This window comes from Littorina saxatilis, linkage group LG12 (genome assembly GCF_037325665.1).
Source record: "Littorina saxatilis isolate snail1 linkage group LG12, US_GU_Lsax_2.0, whole genome shotgun sequence".
Lineage (NCBI taxonomy): Eukaryota > Metazoa > Mollusca > Gastropoda > Littorinimorpha > Littorinidae > Littorina > Littorina saxatilis.
Genome location: NC_090256.1, coordinates 72,254,098 through 72,267,712, shown reverse-complemented (window position 1 = coordinate 72,267,712; position 13,615 = coordinate 72,254,098). Strand labels below are relative to the sequence as shown.

At 47.4% G+C, this 13,615-nt stretch overlaps 1 protein-coding gene across 1 annotated transcript in view; it reads right to left on the bottom strand.

Annotated features, from left to right (window-relative positions):
• Positions 1-13,615, bottom strand: part of LOC138982725 (matrix metalloproteinase-21-like) — an 81,448-nt gene that overhangs the window by 18,527 nt on the left and 49,306 nt on the right. Inside the window, exon 4 of the mRNA XM_070356048.1 lies at positions 5,429-5,722. Coding sequence (XP_070212149.1) covers positions 5,429-5,722 — 294 coding nt within the window. The remainder of the gene's footprint in view (positions 1-5,428; positions 5,723-13,615) is intronic.

Below are 13,615 nucleotides of genomic sequence, written 5' to 3'. Positions count from 1 at the left end.
ATGTAACGCTTACACGCTCCAAAGACAATACTACTGTAGAACTAGACACTGGCTTCATGTAACGCTTACACGCCCCAAAGACTGTACTACTGTAGAACTAGACACGGGTTTCGTGTAACGCTTACACGCTCCAAAGACAACACTACTGTAGGACTAGACACTGGGTTCATGTAACGCTTACACGCTCCAAAGACAGTACTACTGTAGAACTAGACACTGGCTTCATGTAACGCTTACACGCTCCAAAGACAGTACTACTGTAGAACTAGACACTGGCTTCATGTAACGCTTACACGCTCCAAAGACTGTACTACTGTAGAACTAGACACTGGCTTCATGTAACGCTTACACGCTCCAAAGACTGTACTGCTGTAGAACTAGACACTGGCCTTATGTAACGCTTACACGCTCCAAAGACAGTACTGCTGTAGAACTAGACACTGGCTTCATGTAACGCTTACACGCTCCAAAGACTGTACTACTGTAGAACTAGACACTGGCCTTATGTAACGCTTACACGCTCCAAAGACTGTACTACTGTAGAACTAGACACTGGCTTCATGTAACGCTTACACGCTCCAAAGACTGTACTACTGTAGAACTAGACACTGGCCTTATGTAACGCTTACACGCTCCAAAGACTGTACTACCGTAGAACTAGACACTGGCTTCATGTAACGCTTACACGCTCCAAAGACTGTACTACTGTAGAACTAGACACTGGCCTTATGTAACGCTTACACGCTCCAAAGACAATACTACTGTAGAACTAGACACTGGGTTTCGTGTAACGCTTACACGCTGCAAAGACAGTACTACTGTAGAACTAGACACTGGGTTTCGTGTAACGCTTACACGCTCCAAAGACAGTACTACCGTAGAACTAGACACTGGGTTTCGTGTAACGCTTACACGCTCCAAAGACAGTACTACTGTAGAACTAGACACTGGGTTTCGTGTAACGCTTACACGCTGCAAAGACAGTACTACTGTAGAACTAGACACGGGTTTCGTGTAACGCTTACACGCTGCAAAGACAGTACTACCGTAGAACTAGACACTGGGTTTCGTGTAACGCTTACACGCTGCAAAGACAGTACTACTGTAGAACTAGACACGGGTTTCGTGTAACGCTTACACGCTGCAAAGACAGTACTACTGTAGAACTAGACACTGGGTTTCGTGTAACGCTTACACGCTGCAAAGACAGTACTGCTGTAGAACTAGACACTGGGTTTCGTGTAACGCTTACACGCTGCAAAGACAGTACTACTGTAGAACTAGACACTGGGTTTCGTGTAACGCTTACACGCTCCAAAGACAGTACTACTGTAGAACTAGACACTGGGTTTCGTGTAACGCTTACACGCTCCAAAGACAGTACTACTGTAGAACTAGACACTGGGTTTCGTGTAACGCTTACACGCTGCAAAGACAGTACTACTGTAGAACTAGACACTGGCTTCATGTAACGCTAACACGCTGCAAAGACAGTACTGCTGTAGAACTAGACACTGGGTTCATGTAACGCTTACACGCTCCAAAGACAGTACTGCTGTAGAACTAGACACTGGCCTTATGTAACGCTTACACGCTCCAACGACAACACTACTGTAGAACTAGACACTGGGTTTCGTGTAACGCTTACACGCTCCAACGACAACACTACTGTAGAACTAGACACTGGGTTCATGTAACGCTTACACGCTCCAAAGACAGTACTACTGTAGAACTAGACACTGGCTTCATGTAACGCTTACACGCTCCAAAGACAGTACTACTGTAGAACTAGACACTGGCTTCATGTAACGCTAACACGCTGCAAAGACAGTACTGCTGTAGAACTAGACACTGGGTTCATGTAACGCTTACACGCTCCAAAGACAGTACTACTGTAGAACTAGACACTGGCTTCATGTAACGCTTACACGCTCCAAAGACAGTACTACTGTAGAACTAGACACTGGCTTCATGTAACGCTAACACGCTGCAAAGACAGTACTGCTGTAGAACTAGACACTGGGTTCATGTAACGCTTACACGCTCCAAAGACAGTACTACTGTAGAACTAGACACTGGCTTCATGTAACGCTTACACGCTCCAAAGACAACACTACTGTAGAACTAGACACTGGGTTCATGTAACGCTTACACGCTCCAAAGACAACACTACTGTAGGACTAGACACTGGCTTCATGTAACGCTTACACGCTCCAAAGACAACACTACTGTAGAACTAGACACTGGGTTCATGTAACGCTTACACGCTCCAAAGACAACACTACTGTAGGACTAGACACTGGCTTCATGTAACGCTTACACGCTCCAAAGACAGTACTACTGTAGAACTAGACACTGGCTTCATGTAACGCTTACACGCTCCAAAGACAGTACTACTGTAGAACTAGACACTGGCTTCATGTAACGCTAACACGCTGCAAAGACAGTACTACTGTAGGACTAGACACTGGCCTTATGTAACGCTTACACGCTCCAAAGACTGTACTACTGTAGAACTAGACACTGGCCTTATGTAACGCTTACACGCTGCAAAGACTGTACTGCTGTAGGACTAGACACTGGCCTCATGTAACGCTTACACGCTCCAAAGACTGTACTACTGTAGAACTAGACACTGGCCTTATGTAACGCTTACACGCTGCAAAGACAGTACTGCTGTAGAACTAGACACTGGCCTTATGTAACGCTTACACGCTCCAAAGACAGTACTACTGTAGAACTAGACACTGGCTTCATGTAACGCTTACACGCTCCAAAGACTGTACTACTGTAGAACTAGACACTGGCCTTATGTAACGCTTACACGCTGCAAAGACAGTACTGCTGTAGAACTAGACACTGGCCTTATGTAACGCTTACACGCTCCAAAGACTGTACTACTGTAGAACTAGACACTGGCCTTATGTAACGCTTACACGCTGCAAAGACTGTACTACTGTAGAACTAGACACTGGCCTTATGTAACGCTTACACGCTCCAAAGACAGTACTACTGTAGGACTAGACACTGGCCTTATGTAACGCTTACACGCTCCAAAGACAGTACTGCTGTAGAACTAGACACTGGCTTCATGTAACGCTTACACGCTCCAAAGACAACACTACTGTAGAACTAGACACTGGCCTTATGTAACGCTTACACGCTCCAAAGACAGTACTACTGTAGAACTAGACACTGGCCTTATGTAACGCTTACACGCTCCAAAGACTGTACTACTGTAGAACTAGACACTGGCCTTATGTAACGCTTACACGCTCCAAAGACTGTACTACTGTAGGACTAGACACTGGCCTTATGTAACGCTTACACGCTCCAAAGACTGTACTACTGTAGAACTAGACACTGGCCTTATGTAACGCTTACACGCTCCAAAGACTGTACTACTGTAGGACTAGACACTGGCCTTATGTAACGCTTACACGCTCCAAAGACAGTACTACTGTAGAACTAGACACTGGCCTTATGTAACGCTTACACGCTCCAAAGACTGTACTACTGTAGAACTAGACACTGGTTTCATGTAACGCTTACACGCTCCAAAGACAGTACTGCTGTAGAACTAGACACTGGCTTCATGTAACGCTTACACGCTCCAAAGACAGTACTACTGTAGGACTAGACACTGGCTTCATGTAACGCTTACACGCTCCAAAGACAGTACTACTGTAGAACTAGACACTGGCTTCATGTAACGCTTACACGCTCCAAAGACAGTCCTACTGTAGGACTAGACACTGGCTTCATGTAACGCTTACACGCTCCAAAGACAGTACTACTGTAGAACTAGACACTGGCTTCATGTAACGCTTACACGCTCCAAAGACAATACTACCGTAGAACTAGACACTGGGTTCATGTAACGCTTACACGCTCCAAAGACTGTACTGCTGTAGAACTAGACACTGGCTTCATGTAACGCTTACACGCTCCAAAGACTGTACTGCTGTAGAACTAGACACTGGGTTCATGTAACGCTTACACGCTCCAAAGACAATACTGCTGTAGAACTAGACACTGGCTTCATGTAACGCTTACACGCTCCAAAGACTGTACTGCTGTAGAACTAGACACTGGCTTCATGTAACGCTTACACGCTGCAACGACAGTACTACTGTAGAACTAGACACTGGCCTCATGTAACGCTTACACGCTCCAAAGACAGTACTACTGTAGGACTAGACACGGGTTTCGTGTAACGCTTATGTACACGTGGCACGATGACGAGTAATGTCCAGCTGCACGTGGGACTGTTAGGTCCTTCACCGATAGACTACTGGTTTGTCACAGGGCTCACCCTGTGGCCTTCACCTTCAGTATACATTTTCATTTTCATTACTTTATTGTTCTATCGCTGGGAAATTCGGGTCGCTTCCGCCCAGTGGAAAACTAGCAGCATGAGAGTCGCGCTACCCAGGTGTCTGCGCGCGTAGGTGTATTCAGTCACCTGCACTTACGGCCGAATGACCAAGGTCTTTTACGTGCCACAGTGGTGACACGGGGGTGGAACATGGATACCGTCTCTGAGTCTGCACATAAAGTTGACCCGTGTCCGTCCCGGCCCGAATTCGAACCTGCGACCATAGGATCACACGTCAAGTGCTCTACCAACTGAGCTACCGGACCCCCGTGACACTTTCTTTGTCCAAACAGCAAGGCTACTGCCAGACACTCGTGTGTCCAAGCAGGTGTCATGACTGAATGTTCTTTTGATAGCTTCTCAGGGATGGAAAAATCTCAAAATGTTAACCCGCCAGCCGGGCGAGTAACTTCAAGAAAATCACTAGCCCGCCGGAACTTTCGCTGGCCTGGTACATACTACAGTTGCTGCATCTGCAGTGTTTATATGGTGGCTTTGAAACTGGATATTGCAACCAAAAGTGTTGCATTGAACCAGAATTTTCCCTGGCCAGCCGGGCGAGTTGCCAGCCGGTTTCTACTAGCCTGGCTGATTCTTAACTCGCCCCTGGCGATCGGGCGGACGATTTGGCCATTCTTGCTCCTTTATGCTAGCACGACCTGCCTTGATGTTCGTGAGATGTCCACTCCCTTGACAGGAATAAGACCCAGTAATGCCTGAGTACGACTAAGCATTTAAGCTTTTTGGTGACACTCGTCCCGACAATTTCCGCTACTGACGACACATTTTACTCAGGGAGCTTAGAGACTATAAGCCCAACATGGCCCACCAAACCGTGTGACTCTCACGTCTACCATTGCAATACCCTGTGTTGAGAAAGAAAGAAAGAAAGAAAGAGAAGACAGAAAGAAAGAAAGAAAGAAAGAAAGAAAGAAAGAAAGAAAGAAAGAAAGAAAGAAAGAAAGAAAGAAAGAAAGAAAGAAAAAAAGAAAGAAAGAAAGAAAGAAAGACAGAGGAAAACATCCCAAAAACCACAAGCTAGTTCCGTACCGTAAATCTTCTGCACCTCCTTGCGGTCGTCCCTGCTGAGCTCGAACTCCGGGCTTTGCTCGGCCCCGTGGTAGATGGCGTACATGATGGACTTCGACTTGTTGGTGTGGGCCAGGCCCAGCACGTGCCCGATCTCGTGCACCGCCACGCGCAGCAGGTAGATGCCGTCCGGCGTGTAAGAGCGGATGGACTTGAAGTCCTCCTCGTCGTCAAAGTGCACGTTGCCCGCCTGGCGCGAGTGGGCGATCTCGCCCCCGTTCCCGTCAAAGTCGTGCCCGCAGTTCTGATGAGCGCCTGTGGAAACACACAGAGAAGAGATTTGGTTTACTAAGGGAGGAAAGCATGGACAAATGCAGGATGGACAAATGCAGGTTTACAGAAATATGCACTTTTAATGTATTTTTAAAGTATATTTCCACGTTTGCCGGGCAAAAACTAGCTTCCGGGCACTCGAATGCCCCCCCCCCCCCCATTTCACCCTTCATTAAACCACCCACCCCTTTCACCCTTCATTAAACCACCCACCCCTTTCACCCTTCATTAAACCACCCACCCCTTTCACCCTTCATTAAACCACCCACCCCTCCAACCGCAGCCCCTTTTTGTCTTCCTCGAAGATAAAGGAAATGTGAAGAATGTCAACAGCGCCTTCGATCCCCCTTCTCACTCAACCTGAGCTAGACAGTTTTGATATCGGGACGCCCACAAAGATAACTTTCAAAGTCTACGCCGTCAGTTAGGAAAATGTGCGCAGCAAAGGCTTCTTACAAGGATACAAAAAAAAAATCAGTCAAATTTTTCTTGTCAATGTGAAAGCGTGTTGTGTACTTGCAGTCGTTGTCTCGCCGTGCAACAGGAAACACGCGTTAAAAGGCATGTTGAATGGAGTGCTAGTGGCAAACAAGCGTTAAAAGGCATGTTGAATGGAGTGCTAGTGGCAAACAAGCGTTAAAAGGCATGTTGAATGGAGTGCTAGTGGCAAACAAGCGTTAAAAGGCATGTTGAATGGAGTGCTAGTGGCAAACAAGCGTTAAAAGGCATGTTGAATGGAGTGCTAGTGGCAAACAAGCGTTAAAAGGCATGTTGAATGGAGTGCTAGTGGCAAACAAACGTTAAAAGGCATGTTGAATGGAGTGCTAGTGGCAAACAAGCGTTAAAAGGCATGTTGAATGGAGTGCTAGTGGCAAACAAGCGTTAAAAGGCATGTTGAATGGAGTGCTAGTGGCAAACAAGCGTTAAAAGGCATGTTGAATGGAGTGCTTGTGGCAAACAAAGCAGCTTACAATCACGGGCACCTGTAAGCCTCCCTATAACAAGTGTTTGCCACTGGACAGATAAAAGGTATCATTAACAAATGGGAACCTGCACCATATATTTGTTCTGCTCCAAAGTTTAAAGCTACAAACACTCGGAATGGACGTCCACTAAATACAAGGCACACACTCCAGAAAACACAGCCCCCGCGATAAAAGTCGAGCGCCAGTCAAGAGGCACGACAAACACATCAAAAGAATCAACCTTGCCAAACTCATTCCGTCAGCAGTTCTCAGCTAGACCTGTAACAACTACCGGGAGCCATTGTGTCAAATATGACGTGCGCAGTTTGACAGGGGGACATCAAAGGAGCTTTAAATCCTCGGACCATCCCATTCCCCCACTCCCATCGAGCACACACTATCCAAACAAACCCACCTAACTGTTGAACAAAAAATCAAAATACTCCACGCATGTAAGAATGAGGCCAGAAAGAAAAATATGAATCGTTAAGGCAAGTCAGTCTTGGTAATATATATTTGAAGCACCGAAACCGTAAATTGGTTCGACCCAGCCCTGGCATGAACGAAGCGGCAGAGTCGGGTGGCGGGTACGGATGAGGTGGTTGTGGGGTCGGGGGGGGGGGGGGGGGGGGGCGGGGTGTGACCCTGGAGGTCAGGTGAACACTCTGTCCCCTGTCTGCGTCTGTTGGCAAGCCCTGCACCCCAGTCAAGATCAAAGGGGAGATTACCGTGCTCAACGACACAATCGTTGCTGACTGGGTCGTCTGCAGATAGACTCACCAACACTCATACACCATTCTGAAGAGAGAGAGAGAGAGAGAGAGAGAGAGAGAGAGAGAGAGAGAGAGAGAGAGAGAGAGAGAGAGAGAGAGAGAGAGAGAGAGTGACACAGACAGAGAGAGAGAGAGAGAGAGAGAGAGAGAGAGAGAGAGAGGGGGGGGGGGGCGCAAAGGTGGCTGATAAAAGTGCAGACGGACAGGTGTTTGTTAAAAGTGACTGGTGCCCTGTAGGTTTGCAAATTATCACGTGATAATTACTAATTAACGTTGTCAGTTACTGTTTTCACTCGTTAGTTACTCATTTTCACGGGATAATTAGTAATTTTCACGGGAAAACTACTAATTTTTAGTTTTGGCACCAGCAATCCGTCAGGAAGTGAGCCAAAACTAAAAATTAGTAATTAACAGGTGAAAGTTAGTAATTTTCCCGGGAAAATTATTAATTAACATGTGAAAATGGTAATTATCAAGGGAAAATAGGTACTTTTCCCCTGATAATTACAATTATGAGGTTTTGGCACTAGTAAGCCCTATGACGGCTTACTAGTGCCAAAACCTGGGGTTACCCATTATCACGTGATAATTACTAATTAACGCTGTCAGTTACTGTTTTCACCTGTTAGTTACTCATTTTCACGGGAAAATGACTAATTTTTAGTTTTGGCACTAGCAATCCATCAGGAAGTGAGCCAAAACTAAAAATTAGTAATTAACAGGTGAAAGTTAGTTATTATTCCGGGAAAATTAGTAATAAACACGTGAAAAACGTTGCAGTGTGCGTAATTGTTCTGGAACTGTGCACAAATCGCCACTTTTTGCGGCGTCGGTACAATTATTTTATTCTAAAAGTCAAAACACAGACGTCAAATCTATTCAGTTACAGAGACACGATAGTATACGAGAAAACAGAACGGGATATTGTATTGTATTGTATTTTATTGTATTGTACTGCAGTATTGTTTTGCATTGAATTTTTGAATTTCCGCGCCACAACACGAGGTCAGGGGAAGACGCGTGAATTGGAAGTAATGGCCGTATCACGCAGGGTAGGGGAGCTAAGCCCATACAGACATGAAAGAAACATTATTTCTATATATTAAATTTATTTCTGAGTTTGTCCCTGAACCTGTGTTGACCGACTCACCGAATTAACTCAGTCGTGAGTCACAGCACTCCAGACGCACCACCGTGTGTCAATACAATACACCATGACGCGACATGATCTGGCCCCATTCACCATCGCTCTCAGACACATTGAACAATACACTGGCCAACACGCGCTTTGTACACTACGTTTCGTCACAACAGTGACATGGAGCGTTCATGTGAAGGTATTTGCTGTGAGGCTGTTTAAAAAATCAAAAATAATCAGACCTTTATACTACTAGAAAGGCCATTAAACTCACTATCGTATACAACACACCACTCGATTTGTCCATGATATAGTGTTGATACAGCGGCATGGCGGACGCACACACCCCCTCAAAAGAAATTGAGAAAGCCTTAGTTCCGCGAAAGGCAGAACATACTACTGTACTTTGTGATCACCATTACCCTGGCTGCCGCTGCCGATCGTGCACGCAACAGTTACACCTACATTTTGTGCAGCTGCACTACTTCTGCCTGTGGGTGTCTCGACTGAGTTTTTCACCCCCACCCTCGCGCTTCCCCCGCCCCCACCCCGGTCCCCTTATTGAAAAGAGTGTTTAGATAATATACATTCGCGTTCGCATGCAAATTGAGCATGACTCACACGCAGTCATCTGTTCAATGGGAGAAATAGCACGGCGGCGACTTTGTGCAAGGACACGGCGTATTGACAGGTATTTCCCTCTCAAAGTGTGTGTCAACACGGGGGATGATCTAATCGCTGATAGAGCGATCCGTCAGTCAATAATCATAGCGAGGACGGTCTAAGCCCGCGTCTGCACAGCACTTGACTGGAGGGCTCCACACCCCGGCTTTACCTCCCCCCTCTCTCCATCCACCTGATCAAATCCACCCTCCCCCATCCCTCCCAAACCCCAAATCTACACGTGCCAGGAACTGCAGGTCCCGGAGCTAGCCCTGGTTGTGTAGGAACCGACTGCGCGCTCTTCTCCTGTGACTGGTCTGGGTCGAGTGACTGTCAAAGTACCGTACCCTGTCAATCGGTAACCCGTCTCCCATGATGCAATGGGAACAGGTAGCCCCAAAACAAGCAGCGCTGGGATGCCCCAACGGGGCTGAACCGTACAGATCTTAAAAAAGTGTGAATTTGCAACGCAGCAGTTCGCTATACTGCGTTGTACAACGCTGCATTGGCAAGTGCTGTCCATCATAGCTAGGTGTCGAACCCTGTCAATTCAGTAGGTTTGACTCTGTGGCCTCTTGCACCGTGACCCATCTGTCATCCTGATGGACACGGCGTGCGCAGTAAGCACAACCACAAAAAGCGTGCGACACAGGTGGTTCACACGGCCCCCTCAACTTGGGCCAATCCTTGCGATCTATCCCACCCACCTCCGAGGCATCTCCCCCCGTTCCGGAGATTATTTTTTTACTTTTAGTATCTGACATCAATCACGAACCTACCATTGGCCATTCTCAACACACCTCAAGCCACTATCACCAGTAACTCTCTCTGGCCTTCTGTGGTTGGCCATTCTCAACACACCTCAAGCCGCTATCACCTGTAACTCTCTCTGGCCTTCTGTGGATGGCCATTCTCAACACACCTCAAGCCGCTATCACCCTAATGATCTTTTCAGCAAATTGGACACTGACTCTCGATGCTACACAGTACCACCCAAAGAAACAGCTGATGGACCATGAAAGGTGTGCGATGCAGGGCGCGGGGTGGGGGGCAGAAGGCTGGGGGGGGGGGGGGGAGTTGTTGGAGGAAGAAGAGCGCGTTGATGGGGTTGGATTATAGAAGGTGGAAGACATTGACAATGACAATTCTTTATTTTTCGAGGGTACCAAGAATAAGCATAGGTATGCTGGGGTCAGATCAGGAGAAGAGAGGGAAGGTGGGGGTCAGATCGGGAGAAGAGAGGGAAGGTGGGAGTCAGATCGGGAGAAAAGAGGGAAGGTGGGGGTCAGATCGGGAGAAAAGAGGGAAGGTGGGGGTCAGATCGGGAGAAGAGAGGGAAGGTGGGGGTTAGATCGGGAGAAGAGAGGGTAGGTAGGGGTCAGATCTGGAGAAGAGAGGGAAGGTGGGGGTCAGATCGGGAGAAGGAGTAGGACAGGGACTGTGGGTGTTGGCCCCGAGTCGCGGTGTTGCAGCCGTCCGCAAGGCTCGGGCTGTGTCACTGTGAAGCATAGGTTCGCTTCGGTGATAACCCACCGCGCGACTTGCACATGAAGTACATGTAGTATCATCAGGGAAAAACCCCGCGCTAAACAGTGAAATGGACACAAAACCCAATAATAAGGATAGAAAGAACGGGAGAAATCACACACACACACACACACACACACACACACACACACACACACACACACACACACACACTAAATACAATGTTAAGCAAACAAACAGAAAACAAAGCAAACATTACAAAACAAAAAAGCCTCACTGACTTTCATCTACCAAGTTGGACATAAAACCTACCTCCATGCGGCGACGAAGGTTAGAATTCAACAACAAGCTAATGTGCCTTTAGGACGGATTGAAAATTGGCCTGCAGTGTACAGTCAATGTGCTTACACAGACACACGCACAGACACAGGTCGACACATAGACACAGACACAGACACAGACACAAACACACAGACAGACAGAGACAGCAGGGGCGGATCAGTTGCTTTGTAAGGGGGGGGGGCACTTTGAATCGAAAGTGAATGTGATGGGCGCGAAGCGCCCGAATTTGCTAGGGGGGTCCGGGGGCATGCCCCCCCGGAAAAAAATTTGCCCAAAGAAGCAAAATGGTGCCATCTGGTGCCATTTGAACTTAGAAATGGTCATAAAATCAGCATAGAAAAATCTTTTTTTTTTTCTTCTTTTTTTTTGGGGGGGGGGGGGCACGTGCCCCCTGTGCCCCCCCCCCCTCGTCCGCCCCTGGACAGAGACACACACACACACACACACACACACACACACATACACACACATACACACACACAGTGACACACAGCGATAGCAGGGACCTATATTTAGATAGGAAGAGACACTAAATAGCAGTATGTCAGGTTGGAGGAAAACGCCCATTTCCTGTCAACATGCACACACAGCAGTCTGGTTTGATGAGGTCAAGGTCTCTTACGCTGCGCACGCCAAACCCGTCATTTAGCGATTAAAGGTAAAACAGCAGAGCGCGCCTTCACACATTGACATTTTCTCCGTGAGAGAGAGAGAGAGAGAGAGAGAGAGAGAGAGAGTTCAAGCTGGCGCCATCACCAATGCAACCTGTGCCTGCGGTCAAGAAGACCTTCTTCTTCTTCTTCTTCTTCGGCGTTCCAGTGTCAAGAAGACCAAACAGCGGAACACATCTTAATACAGCGATGTCCCTTGCTAGATGAGGAGCGAAAAGAAGTGTGGCCGTCACCAACTCCCTTGCAGACCAAACTATATGGCAGTCGACAGGAGTTGGAGAAAACGACAACATTTATCACCAGTACTGGACTGATCGTGTAACCTCTGCGAACGCCAAGAAGAAGAAGAAGAAGAAGAAGAGAGAAAGAGGGAGAGATTTGGTTGATAAAGAATTCAACTTGTTCTGTCACAGTGTATGAATGCATGTGCGGTGGTGGTGGCGGTGGCGGTGTGTGTGTGTGTGTGTGTCTCTCTCTCTCTCTCTCTCTCTCTCTCTCTCTCTCTCTCTCTCTCTCTCTCTCTCTCTCTCTCTCTCTCTCTGGTAGCACTTGCGTGCCGTAGCGCTTATCCATCACCACCTTGAGAAAAACTATGATTTCTTTGGCAGTGTCTCCATTGTTCTTGTTCCTGTCTACTCACAGGGGGCCACAGACAGTTTAAACGCGTTGGCAGCGGTGATGAGAAAGTACATGGGCTGATCGGTGTCGAAGTGAAGGCAGTACCCTGTCATGTGAAGAAATGAAGACGGCATAATGATACACGATACAAACTGACATTAAGCTGCTTGCAGTGAAAGACAGACTCGATGGCCGAGGGACTGGGTGGCCGAGTGGTAACGCACTTGCGCTCGGAAGCGAGAGGTTGCGTGTTCAGGCCTGGGTCAGGCCGCAATTTTCTCCCCCCCTTTCCTAACCTAGGTGGTGGGTTCAAGTGCTAGTCTTTCGGATGAGACGAAAAACCGAGGTCCCTTCGTGTACACTACATTGGGGTGTGCACGTTAAAGATCCCACGATTGACAAAAGGGTCTTTCCTGGCAAAATTGTATAGGCATAGATAAAAATGTCCACCAAATACCCGTGTGACTTGAAATAAAGTGTAAACAAATTCCATCTCACACGGCATTAAGTCTCAGGGCTTGGAAACATGAATACACGCATGCAGGAAAAAATTTAAAAAATGGGTAGCGCCGTATACTGTATGGCAGCTCGCTTTCCCCAGGGAGAAAGCAGCCCGAATTTCTGTGAGGTTACCCTCATGGACTATATATAAAAATCTTATCTTATCTTATCCTAATCTTAATCTTATATTGGAAATCCGATAACGTCAATCAAGCGACATTTGTACATCGTTTTATCGCGATCGACATTGAGCTGTATTCCGTACCCTTCCCCTCCCTTCCCACTGCAAGGGGCCGATGGCCTATGGCAATTACATTTTCGTATTAGTATTCGCATTCTCTCTCTCTCCGTCCCCTCCCCCTCTCTCTCCGCCCCCCCCTCTCTCTCTCTCTCTCTCTCTCTCTCTCCGTTCTCCCCCCCCCTCTCTCTCCCCGTTCCCTCTCTCTCTCTCTCTCTAGCCTTAAATCTTAATCTTTGTTAAATAAAGTTCAATTCATTTCTTTCTCTCTCTCTCTCTCTCTCTCTCTCTCTCTCTCTCTCTCTCTCTCTCTCTCTCTCTCTCTCTCTCTCTCTCTCTCTCTCTCTCAAATGACAGCTAAGCAAGTGCTGCAGCTTGCCCTGGTTGGTCGGGCTGCTATGCCACCAGACGACACGGACATGCTTCCAAGACCACACAGATTAGTCTGACTAACTACCTGCCAGGTGAGGAGAGACAG